General features: G+C 39.1%; 1 protein-coding gene across 3 annotated transcripts; it reads right to left on the bottom strand.

Annotated features, from left to right (window-relative positions):
- Positions 1-729: 729 nt before the first annotated feature.
- Positions 730-25,433, bottom strand: TSG101 (tumor susceptibility 101). Of its 3 annotated transcripts, XM_081202421.1 has the most exons (10): positions 25,260-25,419; positions 21,207-21,291; positions 20,421-20,486; positions 19,829-19,992; positions 19,215-19,341; positions 16,696-16,762; positions 13,883-13,980; positions 3,435-3,637; positions 2,070-2,309; positions 730-1,200 (listed from the first exon to the last, which is right to left on the bottom strand). In XM_081202421.1, the coding sequence occupies exons 1-10, from the start codon at positions 25,299-25,301 to the stop codon at positions 1,111-1,113; spliced, it is 1,182 nt and encodes a 393-aa protein (XP_081058547.1). In that variant the 5' UTR covers positions 25,302-25,419; the 3' UTR covers positions 730-1,110. The 3 variants fall into 3 exon arrangements, with proteins under 3 accessions (XP_081058547.1, XP_081058546.1, XP_081058545.1); XM_081202420.1 differs by lacking the exons at positions 730-1,200; positions 2,070-2,309; positions 3,435-3,637 and adding an exon at positions 11,020-11,820 and having other exon boundaries at positions 25,260-25,433; XM_081202419.1 differs by lacking the exons at positions 730-1,200; positions 2,070-2,309; positions 3,435-3,637 and adding an exon at positions 11,020-11,823 and having other exon boundaries at positions 25,260-25,433.
- Between the last annotated feature and the right edge of the window lie 886 nt (positions 25,434-26,319).

Below are 26,319 nucleotides of genomic sequence, written 5' to 3' on the forward strand. Positions count from 1 at the left end.
TGCCTTTCCTCAGCTAAACTTTAGTCACTCAGAAGAGAAGAGCTCAATTGGTCTTCCAAAAGCTGTAGAAAACCAAAGAATATTTTGTGATCAAAAAGGATTGGCAGATTCACTGACCAATATTCTGTTTAACAGATGACTTAAATCTCCAGTATTGAGCAGTTCTAAATGTCCTTTTTCCTTAGTCTTTGTGCATACTTTTCAAGAGAACTACGTGTACTCTAGAGGAGTGTCTTAAATGTTATGTAAAAAAACCTCTGTATGCAACAATTACAACTGATGCAATTGTCTAACTGTAGTACCAGCCCAAGCAACAAAATAAACAGTTAACTGCTACTTCTCTGGGTCTATATGGTTGGCCGTAAACGTGACTAATCTTCAATCTCCAGGTTTTGTACAGCAGTTAATAGACACACGCACCCTTTATTGCCATGTAAGACAGGGTGGGCAGAGAACAGATAAGGATTAATGACTCCCTCCCGCATACAGCTAAAATGAAAGTCAGAGGGTGCAGGTTAATCAACAGTGCATTATTGTAATGGTCCCCAAGACTAAATCTGATCAAATGGACAATGTGCCCTATAACTGACTAAACTAGCAATGTTATTGTGAATAGGGGGGCTGATAACTGATCTGCAATTCTAAGCATACATTGAACAAAATGGGCCTTATTTCTTCTGTACAAGTATGCAGAGGATGAGACTAGAAAACACACATTTTATCCCAACCTGCTACTAACTTCTACGCTTTTATTATAAATTAATCTTGAAAGTACACGTATGAAGTTTCCAGCTACATTCTACATTAGACAAACTTGAGGCTACAGCAGTGGCATTCGTTACACAAATGTCTGTAGCACCCCCAAAAAAGTGTTAACACAACAAATTTTATTTAGCCATCAGCCCACAAATGCAAAAGGTTTACAGAGAATAGAAAGTGCATTAATAAAGCTAGTCCTTACCAAAGAAAAAAAAGAAAATATATTATCCATTCAAAATATTTTACAAGTTGAATGATGTAATAACTTATTCTGGCCACTTACTGATTAAAAGGAAAAAATAAATGAGGATATGACCACTTGGACTACACCACTCTTCCCTAAGCCATGGGTCAGTAGAGATCACTGAGACCTGCCGTTTTTCTTGCTTTCTGCATAAGTGCCCGCAGCTGAAACTGCTTGCGAGACAAGAGGCGGACATGCTGAAAAGAAAAAACAGGCCAGGGTAAATCATCTGAGCACGATCTATAACATTTTAATTTGATCAACTTCAATAGGGTATCTTCATTACTGATAAATGAATATTTAGCTCCAGATTTTGAATTTAAAGACAACTTGAAAAGTAAGATACCATTTTGACTGGCATTTTGTCTTCGGCTGTATGTCCCAATAATTTCAATGATGCAAATTTTGACATTTTTAGATTCTTATAAATTAATTTTGTGTAATGGTGCATGTAACATATACCAGTGTTTCTGAAACTTGGGGCCCCAGCTGTTGTTGGACTACAACTCCCATAATCCCTGACAACTGGTACTGCTAGCTAGGGATGATGGGAATTGTAGTCCAACAACAGCTGAAGACCAAAGCTTCAGAAACAGGTTACTAGACACATGCAGTAACCCGCACAATAACTTGAATCAGCCAAAATGGGAAAAGGTAAAGAGGGCATTTGGTTGGCCATACAGCTACAAGCACGTCCTCAAGACCCAAAAGCTGAAACTGATCCCACAAAACCTGACCAGACAGTGCATTAAATGCCTCACTCAGACCTGTTACAAGAAGAATATATACACAGTGGTCCAACTCATCATGGGAAGACAAGTTATTCTGTACTACAGGCTTATAGTTTCCTGGCTGTCAGGTGTGTAAGGCTCTAAGCTACAGCTTTGCTGATGTGTGAGACAGATAACAACAGTCACACTCTGGTACCATCCAGTGCACTTGAAAGCCCTCCCTTCTTCCCTACATTTGAAGAAGCATTAGAGTTAAGAACTAGGAACACAACTACTGGTTTCAGTGGAGCAGAAAAACTACATGAACGTACCTTTGAATATTTACTCAAACTTACCTTTAGAAAGATATCAAGATCAATAACTCCACGTCTCAATGCTTCACCCAGGTAAAAGATGGTATCTTCAATGGCATTTTCCTCAGCATACAAGTTCAGAATTTGTTTGTAAAGTGGCGCTGTAGGAACAATAACTTCGTCTATGTCATTATTTTCTGACTGACTCTCCATTTTTTCCAAGGCAGAACTCAGCTCTTCGTCTTTCTTTTTCAGGAGGTCAATGTTCTTGTCAACTTCAGCCTAAAATTAAAAAAAATTATAGGTTTGTTTTAAGATGCCTTGATACCTATTTAACCAACACCCTAAATTTCCTTTTAAAGTCCATGGGAGTCCCAGGTATCACAGGAAAGAGGTTTCCCTCCTGCCCTCAAACATCTATTGCATGTGAAGAAATTACCCCCACGCTGCTCTGAGAGCAATAATGGCAAAAAAGGTGCCTGCCTGGGGAAACTTGGGATCCACTGAATCCCAAACTCTCCTGTTCCCATAACATACCTCTGGAACGGGGTGGGGAGGGAGTACATGGTCCTGAAGCTGGTGTACTCAGTTTCCCATCCTTTGGGTACTAGACGGGAAAACGTGGTGGTAGGCAGAGTGGGCAAAGGACAGGGTAGTTGCAAAAGGAAAAAGCCAGGATGGGTGCTACAACACCACCTTCTGCCCTGCCAGCATAAGGCCGGCAGGACTTTGGGTGTGGCAGTTTCTTTGCCTCAGTAGGATTGCTCCGTAACACTTTTAAGAGTACAGTGGTACCTCGGGTTAAGTACTTAATTCGTTCCGGAGGTCCGTTCTTAACTTGAAACTGTTCTTAACCTGAAGCACCACTTTAGCTAATGGGGCCTACTGCTGCCGCCGCGCCGCCGGAGCACGATTTCTGTTCTCATCCTGAAGCAAAGTTCTTAACCTGAAGCATTATTTCTGGGTTAGCGGAGTCTGTAACCTGAAGCATATGTAACCCGAGGTACCACTGTATTTATGTACGAGAACAGCATTTAACTGCTTATTTGGATGTTCCCAAAATTTCACCATTCCTGTGCTATTGACCTTGTAAATAACCATATACACAGGACAAATAATTGTAATTGCAGTTTTAAGACCACTATCCTCACTTGCAAATAATGAATCAGTGGTGAGGAATAGATGGCTAAAAAGAAAAGGGCTAAATTTTTCATTTCCTATAACTGCCTTACCTACCACACAATGGATGCGGAGAGCTACAGGCAACAGAATCTACTGCAAGGAAGGAAATGTTCCAGCTGCTTTGAGCAACCAAAAAGGCTTCGTTGTTGTTTGAAAAGACATGGGAAGTCATGAGCCCAATGCTTTTAATTGCTTAAAAGGAAAAAGGCCTTTTCGTTTGCTTACCACTTCCTGGTCTAGGCGAGTTACCATCTCTTCAAGCTTTTGGTGACCTTTTTTCAAGTCTTCCTCTGTGCGCTTCAAGGCATTGAGCTCTGCCTGGGCACGGTCCATTTCTTCTTTCATTCTCCATCTCAGCTTATCACTGACTGCTGAAATAAGCGAAGCTCGAATGGTATCTTCGCTAATGGTGCCATCTCTGCTGGGACCTGTACAATAAGATTCAGTCACAGAATCAACCCCTTCTACTTCTAAGGAGATTTGTAGGTCATGACAATCTGTTTGCAAAGGTATTTGAGGCTAAAAAAAATTAGAGTATGTTAAAACAGATTAATTTTCAGACATAACATTCCAAAAGGTGTACCCATGAACTTCTAAGTTGCTTAATAATCTATTGTACTTTCCCAACTTAAGGAGGTTCTGCCCATCTTCTCACAGAGTGCAACTGTGAACTTGAACCAGCAAATATTTTAAAAGCAACCATAGAGCTTTCAAGTGTTAGCTAACTAACACATTAGCTAATTATCACAATGAAAAAACATCGTCCTTGAACACAGGTTTAGCTCTCAGCCACTCAAACTTTACTTTGGAACACCCCCAAATTCAAAATGTTTTAATGAAAACACAGAATGCTTCTGTCAGATTACTAGCTCTGGTTATTGTTTGAGGAGCACTGAGTTGAGCTACAAACAATGAAACACTAGTTTATTTTTTATACAAATATTTCTTTTGCTTTTGCATCAACCATCATATAAAATATCTAGTCATTTTTTATCACCAAGTTCACATGAAACCTCAAATGTTTGCCATGCACAAGATGGTCTTTCCTTATTAAAACCTTTCCTTCCAAACACTCACATCCACGAATTCACATTGCACATTCAAATCTACAAGTTTTTCACTTGTCTCCTCACAGACAACACTGTCTGAAAGTTTCCTTACATTGAGGACTTGAAATTTTATAAAAAATGCCCTGTCTTAATCACTACCGTTACTAATCTACAAATATATTTTAAGAAAGTATTCAATAAACTGTGTAGGTTTCCAAACATCAAAATTATATCAAACCTAGCAAGAATTAGCAACAGCACTCTAGTATAAAAATTGTATTTTACCTTAACACACCAACTCAAAGAGCCCCACAGGTTTCATATGCAGCTTGAATTTGCCGCCATCCATGTGTTCTCTTAACATTAAAACTCTTCTTCTTACAGTCTCTTTCACAATTATCAGTCCATTCTTTTTGCTTTTGAGGTGTTCCCACTGCCCCAAATAGCACTTAGTATGTAGAAAGTGTGGTATGGGTCCATCCCAGCAGTTTCCTGACCAGCCCACCTGCAGCAATTTTGTCCACTCAGCAAAAGTAAGCAAAGTACGGAAAACATCTGTTCATGCTGTCGTTTCTGAATCCGCTGTCTTGCTGCTGCTTCATTCACTCTGGTGGGATCTTCACGCCAAAACAACTTTATGGAATCACAGTCTCTGATTGGAACTTCCGACTCCAGACTTGGGATTTCACTTTATGAGGATACATTGTTGATTCATTTTCAGTATTTCATTCTTCCTGCTGTCATTTTCTTTTCGTTAAATGGATATAAGCTTCTTATCTTCAGAATAAAATTAATGACGGATGAGTATCCCCATTTCATTTCTTCAATGCGTTTAAAGTCCAATTACCAATTTCAGTGAACACCAGATGATTTTTATTTGTTCTCATTTCCATTCTTGTCTTGGGTTCATGTCCAACAAAGTTCAAAGTCTGACGCTAATGTCCATTATGTTGATCATTGCTCCCTAAAGTCTTTCTGCTCTTCTCTTGAGTATGAATAGGCGTGGTATCATATGTAAGGAACACTGAAAACTGGTGTCAGATAAAGAAACTCTTCTGCATAACAAATGTTGAGCAATTTAAACCAAAAATTATTTGAACACAAAACATTATTACAGCTCAGGGTTCTGCACATTGCTGATTCTAAACATTTGCGTATCATCTGAGTTCCCCCCATGAAGCTTTTATCCCAAAAACAAAACAAAAAACCTCTCCAAACATTGGCATTATTAATTTTCTATTATATTAAAAGTATAATAATAATAATAATAAATAATAATAATAAATAATAATAATAATAATAATAATAATAATAATAATAATAATAATAATAAAGATTTTAATAAGACATTCTTATGGGACAAGGGCCCCAAAACATCCTGGAAAATCTCCAAATACCAACACCTCCAAAAATGCCTCCCACTTTTACATAATTACTGGTATGTAATTTTTAACAGTTTCAACTTGAATTATATGCATATTTCTGAAGAATGAACAGGCATACAGACAGTTACGCTGATACATGCTGCTAGATGTATACAATTTGTAAGGCGAGCTCAAATAAAGGCATCAAAACTCATGTTAACAAATTCCCGCAGGTTCCAAAATGACAGCTAAGAAATAAGCAAAGGCCAGAGCCAACATCCTTAGAATTGTTGTTGCGTTGCTTTTAAAACAAGCCATATTCTCATTAAATATAAAAGTTGTTGTTAAAACATTTATTCAAATGCAAGAAAACGAGTATAATTCAGGCTAAAACAGAGATGGAAGCCAGGATATTGTTTGATATTCTTTCAGCTTTAGAGGGGCACCATGGAATGTGTTGTGTCATCAAGTGCTGTCCCAACTACTGAAAAGACCCAAGGCAAAACAGTATGTAGTAGACGTTCTATAATATAATCTCAGGTGATTTGAGTGAACTGCAAACATTCAGACGTTTTAACTAGCCAAATATAGGAGTGTAACTTAAGTGATCTAAGCAAATATGTTTATGTACATCAAAAGATTTAACCCTCTAATCCCTCTCAACTGATTTAAGAATTCATCAAAGTTTGCCTTTAAGAGATTAAGACCAGACTAGCTGCTATGTGGTTGGACAAATGAAAACAAGTATTCTGGCAGACTTAAGGTAGGTTTGAAGTGATGTCAGCATGTGATTATCTGCATTGCCAAATTCCAAGGGCTACTTTTGGTTGAATTTGAAGTACCGTGTCAAATCACTAAAGAGGTTCTCTTAAGTGTCTTCCCCATTCACCCTGTGTTGCATATTCCTGTACCTGAAGACAGCTGCACGCAAGAGTTTACTGCAAAAATTGGTCCTAAATTGCAACATGTTGCATCGTTTTCTTCTGAATGATCTAGAGAACAGTTTCAACAAAACAAATGAAGGTTCTGTTCTGAAACTATCCATTTCTGTGTTTTCCATACCAAGTTTTATCTTCTTCTACTACTGTCTAGACTTGTTCTGTTTAAAACGAATTATTCAGAGTAAGAAAATCATGAAGGCAGTTTCAAAAAGTAACTTAACCTTATTTTGCTAATCCCCTGCTTCAGAAACTGTATTAAAATTGGGCAACAGCAAAATAAGAAAAATACCTCAAAAAAGAAAAACCTGAACAAAAACGAACAAACCACTTGGCTCAACTCAGTAAGCTGTGCTAAAGAGGAAGGTAAACACTGTTCAAAGCAACTATGGGTGATATCAAATGTTACTCATTCAGAAGTAGACCCATTTAGATCAATGGACTTAAGCCCACTTATTTCAGTCGGTCTACTCAATGCTAATTTAGGATTATCAGCCTATATGGTCATCCAGAAAATGATATTGAAAAAACCAGCAAAACAAAGTCCTATTCAAGTGCTAGACCCACATTTCCATCTCTCTCTGCCCCAGGTTTCTTTCCACCATAAGCATATATCATATAAATATATCTTAAAACCAGTTACAACTTCTTGGTCAAAGCTGTTTATTTATGAAGCTTTTGTCTAGAGCTTAAATAAAGTCAGAGAAATAAGTCTGCATGTACAAATATATGGTTTTAGATGTACAGAGAACAAGACAGGCTACCACCATATACCAATTTATACCAGGAGCACTAGATTTGAAGAGCACCTTCAAGAACATGAACCCTTAACATTTTCAATCACTTCCATAATTAGCCACCCTTAGAGAAGAGTTCCTGGCATGCAGTCATACGTCCAAGGGAAAACTCAGACATTTAACCTTTGCTATACAGAGTCTAGTTTCAGAACTGACCTTATGGTACTGACCTTACAGTACTGCAGACTAGCAGTTGACTCAGACAGAAAAGAAACAGCCAAATATCAACTTGGCACTGGAAGAAACTGATGTTTAATTTAATTTAATAATGATGACTATATATTACCACCAGCAGGACAATGTGAAATGTAGCATAAACAAAGTAATAATGGTGTATTCCTCAATTATTAACTAGAAAAGAATTTTAATTATCTTTTCAGTTGACTTTTCAGGAGGGGTATGATGTCAAACAAAATATTAACACTGAAAGATGGAAGTGCAAGATTAAACAGACTAAATTGCTTTAGCTGTATCAGAACTGCCAGAGTAGACAGTCCATTTTAAAGGATTAATACATTGTGGAAGTCCATCAGCTGGGGGCCCAATAACCAGTTTGAATGACTTCCAGAAAATACTGCCTTACTAGGCCTCTGTTTAGTTGAACTTCAGGTAAGACATTTCTTCAGATAAGGTGGTAACCTCCACCCCCACCCCACAAATTAAGTACCTTAAGATTAACACCGCCATAAACCCTTAAAATGCAGCTTATATTCTTGAGCAAAAAAAACCCCATTCTCTGAGAATAAAAATTGAAGGGAAAGAACATTGATATCAGCCTGGGCTCAATCTTCACTGAACCTTTTACCAGGCAATGCCAGGAATTTAACCTGACACATCTTCAGCAGACAAAATATCTGCTCATTGAGCTATGGTCTCTTCTTTCTCAGACCCTGCTTCTAGTGGCACAACATCCAAGGTTGGAGAGCCCTCCATAATGGCCCCCATGAGCTGCAAGGAATTTCCAGCAGAAGGAAATTCCACCTCTTGCCCAGTGGAAATGCTTTTCACTTGTGCATTGGGATCCTGCTCCATGATAACATAAGTGAACTCTGAACACCTGGATGTTAATATATTTACGGAAAGAAATCTTAGAAGAATGAACCCTGATATCCATCTCTACTAGTCTTTTTAGGGGATTCCATTCTAATTATATAACTGCTACTTACCCCCCCAAAGCTTAATTAAGTCTGCAAATCAAAGAGACCCTGTGGAAGATGTTGCTCTGCTCACTGCTATATTCCAGTTCCCCAAGAAACTGGAGTATTCCAAAAAGGACAAAGATTTCTGAAAGGCCACCTTGTTCGTACAGATGTGCGAGCAAGGGAGACGCTGTGAGCTAACATGAAAATAGAAAAGCAAACTTAATATTTGTTGTTCATTCATAAACATGCAACATACTTGAAATACTATATACCAACCATAAGTAAACCATATATAGTACTTTAACAGCCCCAACAAAATGAATACCATGGATCCAAAAAGCAACACTTTTCCCTTGCATTCTCCCAAAAAACCACCCTTGAGAGTAGAGCGAACCTCAAGAACAGTATGAGATGGGTGGTGAGGAAATGCAGTTGAAGGGGGAGATCGGTAAGCTGCCTTGTGCAAGTAGAAGTCCTTTCAACTTATGTAAGACCAAGTCTGGATCCAAAGCTTTACTTTTATCTCATGCAGATAATGGTAGTAACAGCTCTTGACAGTTTTGTTTTAATAAAATTATGAGTAGTAGTAGCTTACTTAAACACACTATTTTTATACAACCTAAATATAGCTGAGGAAAGTATCACCATTTCTGGGATGTTTTGACTGTGGGCTGAATCAAGAAGTGTTTCAACAAGTACAAACAGCAACCCTAAGAACATCTTTCCTCAATCGTCTTTATAAAAAAAATTCACATCATTCAGTACTAAGTGTTCACTAACAAAGAATGTAAGGACTAAGAAATAAATACTAGTATTTTATTGTTAGAACACAAATCTCCAAGTTATACAAATTAGATGGATCAAACAGCATTGCCCAACATCAAAAAGGTAGAAAAGATAGGCCCAGATCCATATTGGAACTTAACGTCCCTACTACAAGCAAGTATTCAAAATGAAGGCCATAGTCAGTTGTAAGCGCCTGCCATGTCCTTAAGGGAACGAGCTGGACTGCACTATAAACATGTAGAATTCTGCTCCTGTCCCTCCCAAAGGCTATATAGTTCTCCCCCAATCTAGTGGGAAATTTCCAGAGTGGTATGCAAAGAGAGGTTATGTAAAAAAATATAAATGTAATCCAAGCATTCATCTTAAACTGAAGTAAAGTTCAATTCTAGTCTGCTACATTCTATTCCTGTTGCCCTTGCATTCCAGAATCACATTTGTGCTGAATTTTAGCTTCCAACATCAACCTACAAGATTGATATCATATTTGGAAGTACTGACCATTTAAAACCACAATACCAACGAATCCAGAATTCGTCTGGATATTGACCTGATTTCAGAGAAGCTGGGAAGGTGAATAAGCCACTGAAGTTAAGCTCTCTCTTGTTTGTGAAAGGCACATTACAGCATAAAAGCAATTTACATAAAATGTGCTACCGAAACACTGAAGAATATTGTCTCATGTGGCTTCATTCACAACCAACTCTCCTTAAGAATAATCAAGTTCACGGCAGGGTGCTTTTTTTAAAATAAAAAGCATGTTTCCCTGTAATTTGTTTCCTAGTAATTACTAACAGTGATTGTGAAAAATGGCCGTTCTATTAGATTATATTTTAAAAGCAAATTCGGATGCAGGCGATCTGCCTTTTTTCCAGGAAAGGTGACACAGTAATGCCAAAGCAAAACATGGCAAAACTGTCATACAGTCACTGTCAGACAGTTCAACAAGCTTCAAGGTAACCAGAATATGTACCTTCACACAGTTTTAACAAGTGCCATAATAGCTCTGGGCAGTCATGAACTTTTGCAATGAATGTCTTGCAGAATAACATTTAAAACTTTCAGTGTCTAAAACTTATATAGGATTTTGGATGTGAAATTCCTGGTTGAATAAGCCATGAAGGAGCATCTGGTGTTTATGCTGGTTTTAGTACTTTGAGCCTAGGCTCTTTAACTCAGTTTCCCATTATGTCTGAAATTGGGAGCACTGGTTTAAAGTTGATTTACTAACCAGCATCTGAAATCTGATTAGCAAACTTGTATTAAGCCTCAATTCCCCATTTCAGAGGAAAGTGTGACTTAAAAGCAGCTTGGGCTGAACCTGGCACACATGGGGAGGCAGGAATAAGCTTGATGCTTATTCTTGCTTAATGAACTATGGTTTATTAAGAATTTTACCTCTGAGCCTGCCATATGTTAACACTCATAACTAGAGTAACATGTGAGTCCATGTATAATGAAGCCCTAATGCTTCAGTTTGTTTTCCTGCTCTAGTCAGACTCACCTTTTCCAAAGTTACATATTTTTTATGATGTTTTTTCTGATCTACCCACATAAAATAGCTTTGTAAGCTATTACTGCACCCATATTTTAGGTAGCTATCACTCATGCTATTCACTGAGCATTTTTTGGATGGGAATATCAATCAGGGAAACTAAACTGCTTGGCAGTGTCTCTAAGCACACTGTAGAAGCAAACTGAATTCAGTGGGGTGGGGAAGTAAACAGAATTTAAAAAAAACAGTTAAATATATCGGCAAATGTCTTACTGCAAGTGGTTGCAGAACAATGCCACTAGCAATTACATTACTAAATTAATACCCACCACCATATTAACAGTGCAATTCTGCTGCCTGAAAATTCAAATTACCACCGTTCACAACCTTCTAATAATCTCTGTCTGTAGAGACCTTCCATACTTGCTTAAACTGAAATCTATTATTCCTTCTCCAAAGAAAAAGTTAGATCAAAGTTTCCAAAACACTTAATAAATCCAGGTTGAAGACATCTGTGCCACTTTCAGACAAGAGAACACCATCTAGATGGAACAATCCTGGAGGCTCTGGGACAAGTGAATCGTGTTTGATTATAATCCCTCCAATACGTTCCATAAAACTGCTGATTTCCCGATTTACTCTCTTCCTGCTTTTCTCCATAAATTCATGGGACATATCTTGGCTCCATGCTTTGCGGGGTACAATATTAGACCAGACAAGGATGCTGTTCTTGAATGTTATCTTAATATGTATTATATCTTTCTTCATTTGTCTTATGAGATCATAATCTGCGTATGTCCCAAGGTCATTTCCTCCTAGATGGACCACCAATATATCAGGATCTGTTAGACGCCGCCGCGTGTGCAATAGGCTGGGTATCAACTGATCCCATGTCATGCCACTCTTTCCTAGCCAATGTAGTTTGGCATCCTCCAGTCGAATGCCCAACTGTGGGCCAAAGCTTCTTTCAAGTGCTCTTTTTTCTGCCCAGAAAACGTAAGAATGACCACATATCCATACCTGTTTCTGCTTTCTTCTGCCATCTGCTATTAAGAGAACAAACATACATTAATGCTTCATAAATTTTGTGGCCCAAGCACCTCCTGAAAACTTTATTCAGTGTTGTCTGAATTATTCCATGTAAAAATCAAAACATGAGACACCTCTATCTTAAATTACATGGCATAATAATCCATAAAGTCAACTCTTTATTTGAAGATTGGTGTGTAAAGTTTACAGGTAAAAATGCCTGTATGCAAGTTATAAGATCAATGGAAAGGAATGCATGCTCATGTACCCTTTTGATCAATCTTACAAGAGCAACTGAAAATATCTTTTCTAAATAAAGTTGCTAACAATCCATTTAGATCTTGATAAAGTATATAGGTTTGATAGATGTGCTCTACTCAGAATGAAGTTCTTCCAGATTTTTTTCCAAAATTAACAAAAGGTCAGGAGCAGAAGTCCATACCTTTCAAGCAGACCAAGCAGAAGAGAAAGCTTCGGTTCTTAAGAAAGCCCAGGGAGTAGAGTTATACTTCTCTATTAAATCTTATGTAGAAATTTATGTAACCATTTCCACGCTTTGCCTGACAGGATTAATTTTTGTTGCCATATTACATCTCCATTTCTAAAAATTCATTTTCTAAACAAAATGCTAGAAAGCTTGCACTAGGGATAGATTTTTTATTACTGCCCTGAAAGAAGAGTAATTTGATCTCTTCTAAACAATGTAGACCTCCAGTATTAAACTACAGAAAATTATCAGTTTTACATTTTCCCTGCAATTTTCAACTTGGTTTTGTTTATGAAGTCTTTTCCTGACATGCAATCCAGTCAATTTTATAATTGTAAAAATGGTTTTATTGTTTTTAGAGTTTGCATCTTTTGTATTTGATCTTATTGTACATAGCTTCAATAGCATATGGCTCTGAAGCAGTCCATAGACCTGTAAAATAACGATAATAGTAATAGCTCAACAAAAGTGATGATAATTTTTGGAGTTCAAATATATTCTATGTGACATTGGACAAGAAAACAGTGGATGATGATGTGGCCAGGGATCTTGCAGTCTTTGTGCTAAATAAGAATGTGCTTTCTAAATTATACTCTTTTGAGGGTTTTCAAGTTTTTGCTTATCACTAGAGGGAACAATACTTTCAGATTCTTAGGACTTCTCTCCTAAACAGGTTTGGTAGTTCTGGGCTAAGTAGGAACACAGGTGAGCAAGCATTTCAGCACCCAAGAATTACGCTGAATGTGAAACAGAAGAAAGCTGTTGATTGGCACCTTTAGCTTACAGATCAACAAACTTCACAAGATGAAAATCTGGTGATGGTAGCTGGGCTACGTCATGAACGGCAGTTCTACACTTGCATCACACACACAAAAGTGAAAAAAAATTGCAGTTTGGGAGTGTACTGGAAAACACGATGGAGTCAAGGATAGCTTGGTTTGCTTCCAGTTAAGCACGGAACTCAACTGTATTTTCAGTGCTACTCGACAGCAATCAAGGCTTCTTCACATCATCCTTAGGTACTGTTCTCCATCCTTGGCTGACATAGCAAAAGGCTTGTAAATAGGCTGTAGTACTGCATCTTGGACTGCAGTTACTCCACACTGGCCTCTTCATTCTTGTGCCCAAATGATGCTGCTGTTCAAGTTCCTGCTACATTCAGTGGTGTGATCAAATGAAACCCACCCCTTTCTCATCATTGAAAAGTTCATAACTACAAGATCATTCCCCCAGTCAATAAGAACATAATAAATATGTAGGCTTAAAAAAAAAAAGCCTTCGGGCTTTAATTTATCTTGGACCTGCAAACATAATATTTTCAAACACATGTGAACTTCATTACATAAAACAGTTCAATAAAAATGAAGTCTGTTGAACAGTGAAAACAGTTAATGATTGTTCCATAAATCAAACAATGGAGAAAAAAAATGAACATCTAGCATGGTTAAAGTGTAATGTAACTGATGTTTTTGCCACGAGGCACTTAATGTCCATCTCAGAAATAGGTGTATTTGGATTTGCTTTATGCTGTATATTTAGAATGAGCAATCTCATTACATTCGGAAAAAGACACTTTCAAAGCTACTCACCCACAGTAGTTACAGGAGGCTGAGAAGGGTAGTGTTGTGTGCTAGTTGTTGGTGGAAATGATCCGCTAGGGGGAGGGTAAGGATAGCTTGGGTAACCACTTTAAAGGGGAGGGGGAGAAAGACACAGTGTTATGCATTCTTTAGTTAATATTTCCATTCATAAGCAATTTTTTAAATACATTTAAACAATTTATAATAGACAAACAGAATTTAAAAAAGAGCCACTGATGCAGATATAAATGGTCAGAGTAATATTCAAGACCATGAGAAATTTGTTGTCATCCATAGGTTTCAGAGGTATCGATGTTTTAATCAATGTTATTCAAATATGTATAAATAAATTTCAAGTTCCCTGATCAAAGTTTCTTCACATTTGTGGATTAAAGCTGAAGATAGGTAGAGGCACTCAGTCTAATTATTCATGGTTCATTCTATGTTAGCAGTTAACAGGTTTGTACTTTGTTGCATTATTTTCATTTGAAAAGGTCTATGTTGCCTTGGTGGTTTCATTTACAGAGGGGAGATTGAGCAGGCTTCTGCAACTGCCAGAGCATGTACACATTTTAGAGTTTCTGCATGCTACATTACTTTCCTCAAAAGTTAGTGCCCTCTATTTCCAGTCAGTTGGTGCCATGCACTCCATTTTCAGAATAAGTTATAAAATCCATATAGTGATGGCAGAACTAATAAGCAATCAATAGTAGGAAACTAGAAACAATAATACCACAGGATATGAAAAAAGGAGATACAATACAGTACATGTGTGGGATTTCTACACTCAGAACTGTGTCTATTGTGAACAAGCCTTACTGTTTAATTCATTGTACTAACACTAGCCAACAACTAAAGGGAGAAAACGAGCCGATGTGTAGAAATAAAGCAGTCCTCAGCCCTCTTCTGTCTCCATACATTGAAAGAACATGTGCATTTTATCAAGGTTGGTGTTAGATTTTAGTAGACTCTCAGATTGGGCCTCTCTCAGTTCCCCTGCCCAACAACGTGTCTTCCCTTGGGCACTCTGCCCACCAATTCTGCTGTCACCAGTCATTTCTCACTCCCTCTGGTTGTGCTTATCCAGCAGATGGCAGCGGTGTTTTTGATGGAAAACAGGCTACTACTCAGCTCTGATCTTCAGCAGCAGATGGTTGCCATCTCAGAGACCCCAAATGCAATGCCTGTTTGTGAGCACTGCATTTTGGGGGCCCTGAGATGGTGGCCACCCACCACGGACTGGAGTTTGAGTGGTAGCTTGGTTCCCATATGAAAATGGCACCTGCTGGTGGAGGGTAGTGATCGGTGCATTGGATAGAGACCCCAACGGTGGTGGAAATGCCAGGCAGGGTGTCAATGCGGGTGATAGCAAGACTGGCATCAGCTCCAATGGGGCCCTGCCAAAACACGTGGGCTGCAGCAGTTGCTTCAGTACGTTGGGTTCTAATCCTGGGTCTGTTTTGGAGTTGCTCCACCACCACTGCCCACACTGTCTATTGCTGGCTCCACCCTCAGACTTATACGTATTGGGCAGAAAGTCTGAAGGGGAAATTTACACACGAGCCAACAGTGTGACGCAGCAGCTAAAAAAGCCAATGCAATTCTGGGCTGCATCAATAGGAGTATAGCATCTAGATCAAGGGAAGTAATAGTGCCACTGTATTCTGCTCTGGTCAGACCTCACCTGGAGTACTGTGTCCAGTTCTGGGCACCACAGTTCAAGAAGGACACTGACAAACTGGAACGTGTCCAGAGGAGGGCAACCAAAATGCTCAAAGGCCTGGAAACGATGCCTTATGAGGAACGGCTAAGGGAGCTGGGCATGTTTAGCCTGGAGAAGAGGAGGTTAAGGGGTGATATGCTAGCCATGTTCAAATATATAAAAGGATGTCACATAGAGGAGGGAGAAAGGTTGTTTTCTGCTGCTCCGGAGAAGTGGACACGGAGCAATGGATCCAAACTACAAGAAAGAAGATTCCACCTAAACATTAGGAAGAACTTCCTGACAGTAAGAGCTGTTCGACAGTGGAATTTGCTGCCAAGGAGTGTGGTGGAGTCTCCTTCTTTGGAGGTCTTTAAGCAGAGGCTTGACAACCATATGTCAGGAGTGCTCTGATGGTGCTTCCTGCTTGGCAGGGGGTTGGACTCGATGGCCCTTGTGGTCTATTCCAACTCTATGATTTTCTGATTCTACGTTCAGCAGAAGGTACACAGGCTCTTCCATGTAAGTAGGAGTTCTGTGGATGTGTGGATGCAAATTTTGTGGAGGAGCCTGTGTGCATTAAGCTGAACTTACACATTCTCCCAACAGATCTTCTGCCCAATGCACAAAGGTCTGGGGGATGAGCTGGAGGGAACAGAGACATCAGAGACAGAAAAAAAATGCATAGCTTTGCACCCCCCTACATGTGTTCTTTGAACATGGACATGGGAAGCCTAGGTTTTTTATATATAAAAGGGCTCTCATCAGGAGAGGATGCAGCCAAATAATGTTAAGAATGCAGGAAGCAAGCTGAAAAATCTAATAAAAAGGCAAGAAGTATACTTCATTTTAGAAGTATAGGTTTACAATGACACCAATTTTGCTCACTATACACTTAATCATTGCTTTACTCAAATGAAGGGGCCTTAAATGCAACCAGGGTTTTTGATGACTGTATTTAAATAACAACATATAAAAGACCCTGACTCAACACCCAGACAAAACTGAACTCAAGATGAATGGAATACAAATCTAATGCTTTTAAAGTCCATCACTCTCAATTTCAGAAATGGGCACAACATCACATTGTCCAATATTGACAGTGTAGTCTATAGCTTACCTTGGGTTAGGTGGTGGTCCAGGAGGGAAATGAGGCATTCCACTTGGCATTCCTGGCATATAGGAAGCTGTGCACAACAACAATTTCAAACATTTTAACAATTTAGGATAGTGTTGTTCAATTATATAAAATTATCTTTACAAATAAGTAGTTAAAAATTAACTGGGTTGCCTCTACTCAAGGTAGATCCACCAAATGAATGGAAATAATGAACTTAGGTCTATTTCTTTCAATGGGTTAAGTAGAACTTAGTTGAATATATTGCACTAGGTTAGATCCAGACTTCCTGTGAGCAGAAACCTTCTGGGAGGAAAGGAAGATGCAATGGTTACCTATTTCTTCCTGCTATTTCTGACCCCTGAAAGTTGTTCTGGAGGACAGGGGGAGGGGGGTATTCTATGGAAGACCATGGAAGTTGGTGCTGAGACAAGAGGCAATAATCACTTTCCCAAGTCTCCACTGAACCTCAGTCCCTTTTTGGAACAGAAGCAGCTGTTCTATTAATAGAATGGCAACTACTGATGCAGCCCATTTGTAATTTCTACAGTTGTAAAAGTAATTTTTTAATAGTCCACATGAAGCAAATGCAAAAGGAAAGGAAAGAAAAAAGAAGTCTTCTTGACCCCTGCCCCACCTTCAGAATAAGCAAACAGCAGCCCAGGAAACCATTCCTGTTCCTAGTCTTCCCTGTTGTGCTTGCACTTATTATGCATTTCAGTTACTTTACTCTTGCTGCACAAGCCAATTCAGAGTGTTCATTCATCCCATTTTTTCCTTACACGTATTCAAATCCATAGGTGGAGTTCAACATCACATTATTTCAATTTTTCCCTTGGTGCAAGTGTTTTTGCTTGCTTGACAGAACAGTCTCCCCTCTTCTCCTCCTGCAGTCTGGGGTTTTTTCCTCCCAAAGCAGATAGTGTGGGGAGACCCCGCCGTGCTACTGCGAGCCCTTCCACTGGCTCCTGCTAGTACAATTGTTTAGTACTTTAATTGAATCCAGTCCTATATAACCAGGGAGTCCTTACAAACAAGCCATTATTAAAATGGAGCAATTAATCTAATAATAAAGATTAAAATGTTCATACTAAGAGCTGGATCTATAGAGTTGTTTCCAGAATTGTGAGGGGAAAGGTCCACTTTCCCCCTCCTCCCCACTGCAGCTCACTACGCCCCTTCCAAAAATCACCTGAAATGTGAGGGAGTTTCTGGAGTGGTCCAAGATGGGACACGAGGGAGAAATCAATGAATTAGATGTGATGTGTGCCTTGCATTCATTAAGTATAAGTAACACATCCCACACTCCAATTTAAGACAATTGAGACTGCACTTTGGGGCTTTCTCCATTATGTTATATCTCTCACTGCACCAACTCTACATGCAGTGCAATGAAGAGTTCTGGAGAACCTGAAAACTTGCTCACCATTAATATTACATTTCCAAGGGTCCTAATGAAGCTATTTCCCAACTGTGGTTTTGCACCCCCACACCCCCACTGAAGACAAGGACAGCTACCTATGATTTTTAAAGTGATGGTGTCAAAGCATTAGTGTTACTTTCAAGCTGGCAATATATAGCTTTACTAGTTCTGAAGTCAAACTCCTGGCTATTCTATATTTGGCTGACACCTACTGGCAGAGATGATATTCTCTGGTGGTAAAAAGAAAGAAAGCTTTTTGCAATGCTAAAATGGCAGAAGAGAAAGCAAATTTAACTTTCCTTGAGTGCTCAGCATTGGTACATCTAACAATGACAGGTTTTTGTTCTATAAAATGAATTTTCCTACAATAATCCCTGTTTTCAAACTGGTATAAGTATACATTTCAAATCAATGCCCTACACATCTTATAAAATAGCACAGTAAATTCTTGCAAAATAATTAACAGTTGTAGGAACATCTTTTTCTCAGAAGTTGAGAGCAATGGAACATAAAAGTGTCATTATTAGATACCCAAAAATTAGATAGCAAAGTGAGTTTTTAATTTGATTTGCAATTAAAAGAAAATTAGTATAAAGGATGCCAATATAACTCTGCTAGCATTATAAAATAAATAAGTTTCAAAAACAATGACATATGAAGATAAAGGTACTGATAATGGCAAAATATTAGCATAAATAATGTTTGAAAATAGATCAATGATCAAATGAATTGTAGCAACGTTGTTGAGTTTGTAGTGTGGGTGCTAAAAAACTGAACATCTTTCATGGAAATTTATTTATAATCAAAACAGTTATTAGATAGCATGCTCAAAATATCTAGCCTAATTTTCTGCATTTAAGTAAACCAAACTCTGAGCTGCTGGTAGCTGGAAAAGATTATAAAGAATGAATATTGGCTATATAACTTGTGCTCTGGACTGGGCAATTGGCAGCAGGGATACTTTATATTTTAACCAACAACATAATCACATATTTAGAAACTGATACTACAATAACTAGATCCTTTCAACAATACACCGTGCCATTATTCTACTTGTTTTCATTGCAATTTGCAAGTATATGGGGTACAAGGTACTTACAGTTTGGTGGTCCTGTTGCCTGGTAAGGTGGGTAGGCTGCTGAAATGGTAGGCCGAGAGAAGACTGGAGGTTCTTCTCCAAACACCACAATCATCACTTGAATCAAGCCAATCAAATCTGATTGTGGCTAAGGGGAAAGCATATAAAAATCTCTTTGCTTTTTTAATCCCACAAAGATTAATAATGACAATGCATCCATCACCTTGTCAGTTATAGGTGGTCATTTGGTTACTCTATTTGTAGGTTTTGGTCAAGTATGTTCCAATTCAGGTGCAATCACTATCTGATAAAAATTAAAGTGTAGCATATCACTGAGAAAGTACTGATGAGAATATGAACCCTAAGCCCGTATTAATTATCGGCAGCAATTATTTTATGGCAGGCCACATTTCGATTGCAGGTCTCATGAATGGAGATTAAATATGACAAAAGCAGTAACACAATTAGTACTGTGTAAGAGTGCTAAGGTTTTACTCAACAGAGACCCCAGTTTCCCAATGTCACATCTTTCTACTCTAACAAATGACCAAAGGAGAAAGCAGAATATTAAAACTGCTACTTAAATGGTGAAGTAATTTAGGGCTAATGGTTAAGAATTTTATAATTGTACTTACATGTTTCCATTCATGTAGATATGGAAGGTATATCTTGCCATTTGCATCCACGTGCTTCCCAGTTTTAATTGTCATTGAACTAGTTGGCTTAACAAAACAGATTGGTGGATTGTATGGATATGTATCCAACAGCCACAGACATATTGGGATATTGTATGTGTTACCTGAAGAAGTTATTTAAAAAAAAAGATGAATGCATTATTATTTTCTCCTTCTGACAATATATTTTAATGCTTTTAAATAGGAATGATTACAAATGCTGCCCTTGTAGTGATGGAAGGCCTTCTAATCTCCACTAACAGAAGCAGGCTGCCCTCCAGTCCACTGTTCTGGAAGTCTCCTTGAGCCCCTCTCCCAGGGTACATGCAGTGAGGGGAAAATTCCACTGCACACATTGTGCTAATGAAAAAACTTTGTTGGACACTGCACAAAGAATAGGAAAATCTCCTGTATGTGGCAACACAAAACAGTTGTACAAAGGTCCAAAACTAAGAACAAAGCATTCAGAACAAGTTAGTGACCAAGCTGATCAAAGTAAATGATGTAAGCTTTCAAGTAATGTACTGGCAATCTACCCAAGACAGATACATACCTTTGTAATTTACAGGAATGGTTCCTGTGAGGCTCATCAGTTCTCTTGATGAACCATCATTAAAAACTGAAAAGCAAAAAAAAGCATTATGCAACCTGTTCATTTGATAGTCAGATAACAAAAGCTGCGTGCATGCTTGACAAAATAGATATATAATCTCAGAGACTACTTTTCTTCAAACACTTCTCTATATACAAGCAAGCATCTTCTAGGAAAATGAACTAATAACACCACACAATAAGAAATGGCAAGCAAATTATTGTGTGACACAGGCAGATCTGCTCCATACAATTCTAGCATCTATGAAAAATAAAACTGCCATAAAATTGCTATTGTAGTTGTCAGCCTTCAAAGCAAAGCCTAAATATGAGCAATACTATTTCCAAGTCAAGTGGGCGGTGGCTGTGGTACTCCAGACATTGCTGGACTACAATCCCATCACCCCTGATCATTGGCTTTGGGGAAAAAGGTTTCCCTATTACCATTTTGCCAAAAAGCATGTCTCAAATAATTAGCACAGTACAGGGGTGACTAACCTTTGGTCCTCCATATCTTGCTTAACTATAATTCAAATCTTTTCTGACTATTGTGTTTGCTAGCTAAGGCTGACTGTAGTCTAACAAGATCTGGGGAACACCAGGTTAGCTACCCTGGTCGAATAAGCTACCTTATTTCTTCTTTGTCATAAAATTTCTTACACAAAATATGATATACTGATAGGAAACTGACATAGGCTAGCTAACAAAAATACTGCACAAAAAAGAAAAACATAACATAAAAACTCACCATATCCATCCATTACAGGCTTGAGGTCTTTGTACTGGGTAATAACACTGACAGTTTCCTGAACAGTCAAGTCTCTGTACTTGTACTAGGGGGAAATAGATTTTTGAAAATCTTAAAAGCTCCATGAAAGACAACTTCCACTGAAAACATTTAGACTTCCTTCAACACAACTATAGTGACTAGAGAACAAGATCTGCAGTCTTCCACAGCAGGTAAGATACTATAACTACTTTTTTATATAGAACCACTTTGCTGAATTACTGCCAGAGATTATAGAGTAAACTTGACCTGCCAGAATCAAGTATAAGTGGTATGTCATGATGCAAAGTGAATCAAACTCAATTCTACAATTAGGATGCTCAAGTGAAATGAGACTGTCCACAATCCAACATGTTTTTTGTCTTGTGGTAAGCTGACGCAGTTCTACTAACAAAATGAATACACTTATGAATTAATGTAGACCACTGAACAGATTTTTAAAACTGTTGATGGCAATGAAATAAGTAGAGGATTGTATCTCTATGACAGAGGCACATATTTAGTCCAACATCTCTGCAAAAACCATCTTTCTCTACCTCAGCCATCCACACACAGTGCCAACTGATCCAGAACACTCTCACGTCCCACACTAATCTCTGTAGCCGCCCACTCTCCACTGGACCGCAAGAAAACTGATTCCTTCAAGCTCCTCTTTCAAGTCCACTATCAACTCTGCTCACCTACTTGAGCAATCCCAGTTCACAACTTCTTGTTCTTAAGGTCTCCTTGTATGGGAAATGCAACCAGAAGACAAAAATGTATCAAGGAGTTAGTGATCTGTTCCTTCCCCCTCCCTGGCTCTTGTTAAGTTTTTTGATGGTGTGAGACCGGTCTTTAATGGCCTGAAAAAGTTGGGAGGAGGTGAAGCCCTACACACAGCAGCCTTCATCAGTTGGAAGGACAGTGCTGGGAACCTTATTTGACATTGGACATTGTTTTGAGAAGGTGAAGCACTGGGTGGGGGTGGCTAATGGATGATCTGCACATAGCCAGTCTGGCAAGCCACACCTGCTATCTATAGTTTGGGCAGAGTTTCTTTGAAGCTCCTGATCGGCTGCAGGGCTGTGCAAAGTGAGGCTACCTGGGGGAGTCGCTTTGCCACTTCTTAAGGGCTTCTAAATGGCAGATTGAAGTGCTTGCTTGGTATATATACATTGCTTGCTGTTTGAGAATAAAATCTGTAATCTTCCCATTCACTTGTGTTTTTTGTATTGCTTCTGAATCTCATTTTAAAAGAACCACCTTGCCTTTGGTTGTAAGACCAACAGCAGTCAACTTCTGTGGCCTCATTGCTCAAAAAGCAGTACCAGAGTTTGCACTGCCGCCGACACCTGCCTTTATGCATTATAATACAGATTTAGCCTGTGATCTGTGACCATGGCCAAGCAAAATCAGCTGTGCAGAGCCAGCTCAGCTAGCAATGTACTAGTGACTTTGTACCTTTAAGGCAGTCACCAACATTCACGTCCAATTAATTACCAATATATTTATCTGAAGATAATGAGTTATGCAGCCACAAAGAGAATAATGCAACAATTAATATTTTAAGAATTATGAATAGTATCCATGTTCTACACCACACTAGCTCAACATTTAGAATGCTCTTGAACAAGTTCAAATATTCAATCCTATGGTTTATCACTAATTTGATAAAACCAGTCTAAAAAAGGGAGGAATTCAGTGTCACACTAGAACAAACATTCCATCAGTGCAAGCATTTCTACAGAACAATCTACCCCCCCACTGTTCTGGGGGTTCTCATAACCCCCAAGCAGGATAGGAGAGAGAAAGTCCCATTGCACTAGTGGAAGCCCTTGTGCTAGCTCCCGCTAATGCACCCACTTAGTTGAATCTGGCCCAAAATAGCATAGTGCTAGCTAAGAAGCAAAGATATGCAAATTTCTACTCATAATCTTTAACAACAAAAAGCTGACAAAATACTGTCCCCACCCTCAGTTAGAAATGTATGTTGAAGGTTAAAATCACAGGTGTCTAATCAGGCAATGATGCATTCTTACATTCTACTTCCTCCTCTTCATTCAACTTGTTACAAAGTAATAAGGTGGTTTTGCAACTTACTTGCCAATTAAGTATAGAATGGATCAGAAAATGACTCAGGGGAGAATATGCACATTAAACCTGCTGACTACTTAAACTAGCTTCATCCAACTAAAGGATCAGCTGGATGAGTAAAACTGCTGTCCTACACACATTTACTTGGGAGTAAGTCCCACTGAACTCAACTGAACATGAGATGTAAGGCTGCAAATTTAAGCACGCTTACAGCTCAATTCCTATACGTTTACTCAGAAGTCAAAACCAGGCAGATAGCCTTCTCAGTGGTGGTGCCCGCCCTGTGGAACGCCCTCCCATCAGATGTCAAGGAAATAAACAACTATCTGATTGTTAGAAGACATCTGAAGGCAGCCCTGTGTAAGGAAACTTTTAATGTCTGATGTTTTACTCTGTTTAATATTCTGTTGGGAGCTGCCCAGAGCGGCTGGGGAAAACCAGTCAGATGGGCGGGATATAAATAATAAATAATAGTAATAATAATTACTACTACTGAATTCAATGAAGCTTACTCACATATAAGAATCAAGATTAGATTAAAATTAAATGGCACTATTTAGGTTATTCTGTAAGTACTATGCATAACAAAGGAATAAGAGTTTGTTTTTTCAATAAACTTAAGTCCACTGTAGCACAGCAAGTAAAAATACAGTACAAACAGCTTCATTTATTAACAATTTAACAACAAACCTACACTGAACTTTGCAATTCAACTGAACTTTGGTTTGATACTGATACCAGTTTGGCATTCTCATCCAGGTTTTATCATGAATCTAGTCACCTTTCATCAATGTTCAGAGCCTTTATGTTCTGCGGATTTCAGCAGAAGAATAAAGAACATTAACAACCTTCTCCAAATGAAATTCCCAGCACAAAAATGTTGCTTATACAAGGAATTAGTGAACTAAGCTGCTGGGTGGCATCCTTTTCTTTGTAATTGACAGACACGTATTCCTATAATCTAGTAAATTTAACCCTATAGTAAATTTCTTACTTTTGAGTGTTTTAAAATTAAATGTTTTAACACTATCCAAGTACCTTAGAGTCACTAAAGCTCCCAAGTAAACTGTACCCAGCTGCTGCTGACAGAAGGCACACTAGGTCAAGTTGTGTTAATTCACAATTTGGGCCCAAAGTACCTTTATACTCAAGGTACTTTGAGTATACTTTTGATCACTGAGATTCTCTGATGGTAACTAACCAACTCCTTCACCAACCTGAATGATCTCTGCTCACTTGCTGAGTTACATACTTATTTTAAAAATGTAGTACAGTAGTAGAAATAGTAATAATAATAAAACCAAATTTGTGTTTATTTAGACTTTAAAAACTCCTAAACTACTTGCTTACTAGTTTCCATGATCCCTTTAGCTACTAAAAGCTTAGTCGTACCCTTGTTCCTCATTTCAGAACGGAATTTAGCTTTAAATAGGCCACAAAGGGCAGCAAATGATTCCGGAAACCCACAAAAACAAAACACCCAACTGAAAACTTGGGAGAGATCGCAACACGCCCATTATTTTCCTGTTAATAACTAGGGAGGCCTCAAAGAGTTAGCAAAAGGCGTTGGGCGCTAAGGGTGATCCCTTTTTGGACTCGACAGACCAGGGACTATTTCGGCCTGGTCTTTCCCTTTGCGGACTCTCAGGAGGATCATTCTCGCGACCCACGAAATTAGAGACCCTTCCCATTCCTGCTGCCAGAAAGCCGGCCTCGTTTATTCGTGTCTCGCTAGGATATTTTTGTGGGGGCCCCCCCAGGCAGCAGGAAGAAGGGAAAGATAATGACTCTGGAGCACGTTTCGCTCGGGAAGCGGCGTGAGGTGAGGGGAGAGGGGCGGCATGGAGGCCCCGCCGGGTGGGCGAGCGCGGAGGAAGCCCCGAGGCTGTTCCCCCGGCAGAAGCCCGCTGGGAGGGGCTCCCCGGCCGGCCTCGCCGTTACCTTGCCAAGCATCTTCTTCAGCTGGCTCTCCGACACGGCCATGGCGGCGGCGGCGGCAGCGGGCCCTGCCGGCCGCCGGTGGTCGTCGTTCCGCGCCCCTCCTGCCGCTCCTCCGACTCCCCGCGCGAACGAGGAAACCTGCCCCGGCCTCCCTTCCGGTGCTTCCTTTCCACCCGTTTCCGCTCGCCGGCGCGACGTCACTTCCGGCGGCCAGGTGCCGCATGCGCGTGAGCGTACACTGCGGTCACTGACGAGCCCATAGAGATAGTAACGTGGAGAGGGTCACGCAGGCGCCGCCTAGTTTTTCTTTATTCCCATATGGAATCTCAGTTCTATAAAAGCACTGAAAGTGAATGGAGCATAAAATGTAACCATTCGGTTGAGCGCTGGGTTGGGATGGCGGGGGGGGGAGTAATTTAATTAGACTTTCACCTTTTCCTTTTTCTTTTTTTCTGCACAACTGGGAGCGTTTTGTCTATATGCTTTGCTTTGTGCAGAGAGAGAAGGAAGTACCGTATTTTTCCGTGTATAACACGCCCCCTATTTTGTAGGATTTCACTCCTACAAAATGTATAGATTGGAGACAAAACTAAATGGTACCCAGGAATCTTGGCTACAGTCACTGAAATTGTCAGTGTTATTTTAAAAAGCCTACGTACAATGGAAAGGATTGTGTATAGATGGAATAGATTAATGCATAAAATATAGAGAGGTTATTTAATGGTTTGAAGGATTTGAATGTGCATGCATTCTGTAAACTACTTTATTCTGAAGTGGTGTACAACAGGGTCAAACAATAAAATAGTTCACAAAATACATGCACGTTAATATACATCAAAGCATTAAATAAAATTGTCTGTAAAATCACCATCAACCATGGAGCCAAAATTCCTGGACAGCTTTTAAAATTTAGATTTGGAGACCTTTTGGTAACAACCAACAAATTAATAAATAATAATTTAAGTTTTGCTGTCATGATTCAAGATACTATTTTGTATCAGCTAGATAGTGCACCACACCAACTCATGAATTCCTCATCTGACCTACCAATAGATGTGCT

Source organism: Podarcis bocagei (assembly GCF_964188305.1).
Source record: "Podarcis bocagei genome assembly, chromosome: 1".
NCBI lineage: Eukaryota > Metazoa > Chordata > Lepidosauria > Squamata > Lacertidae > Podarcis > Podarcis bocagei.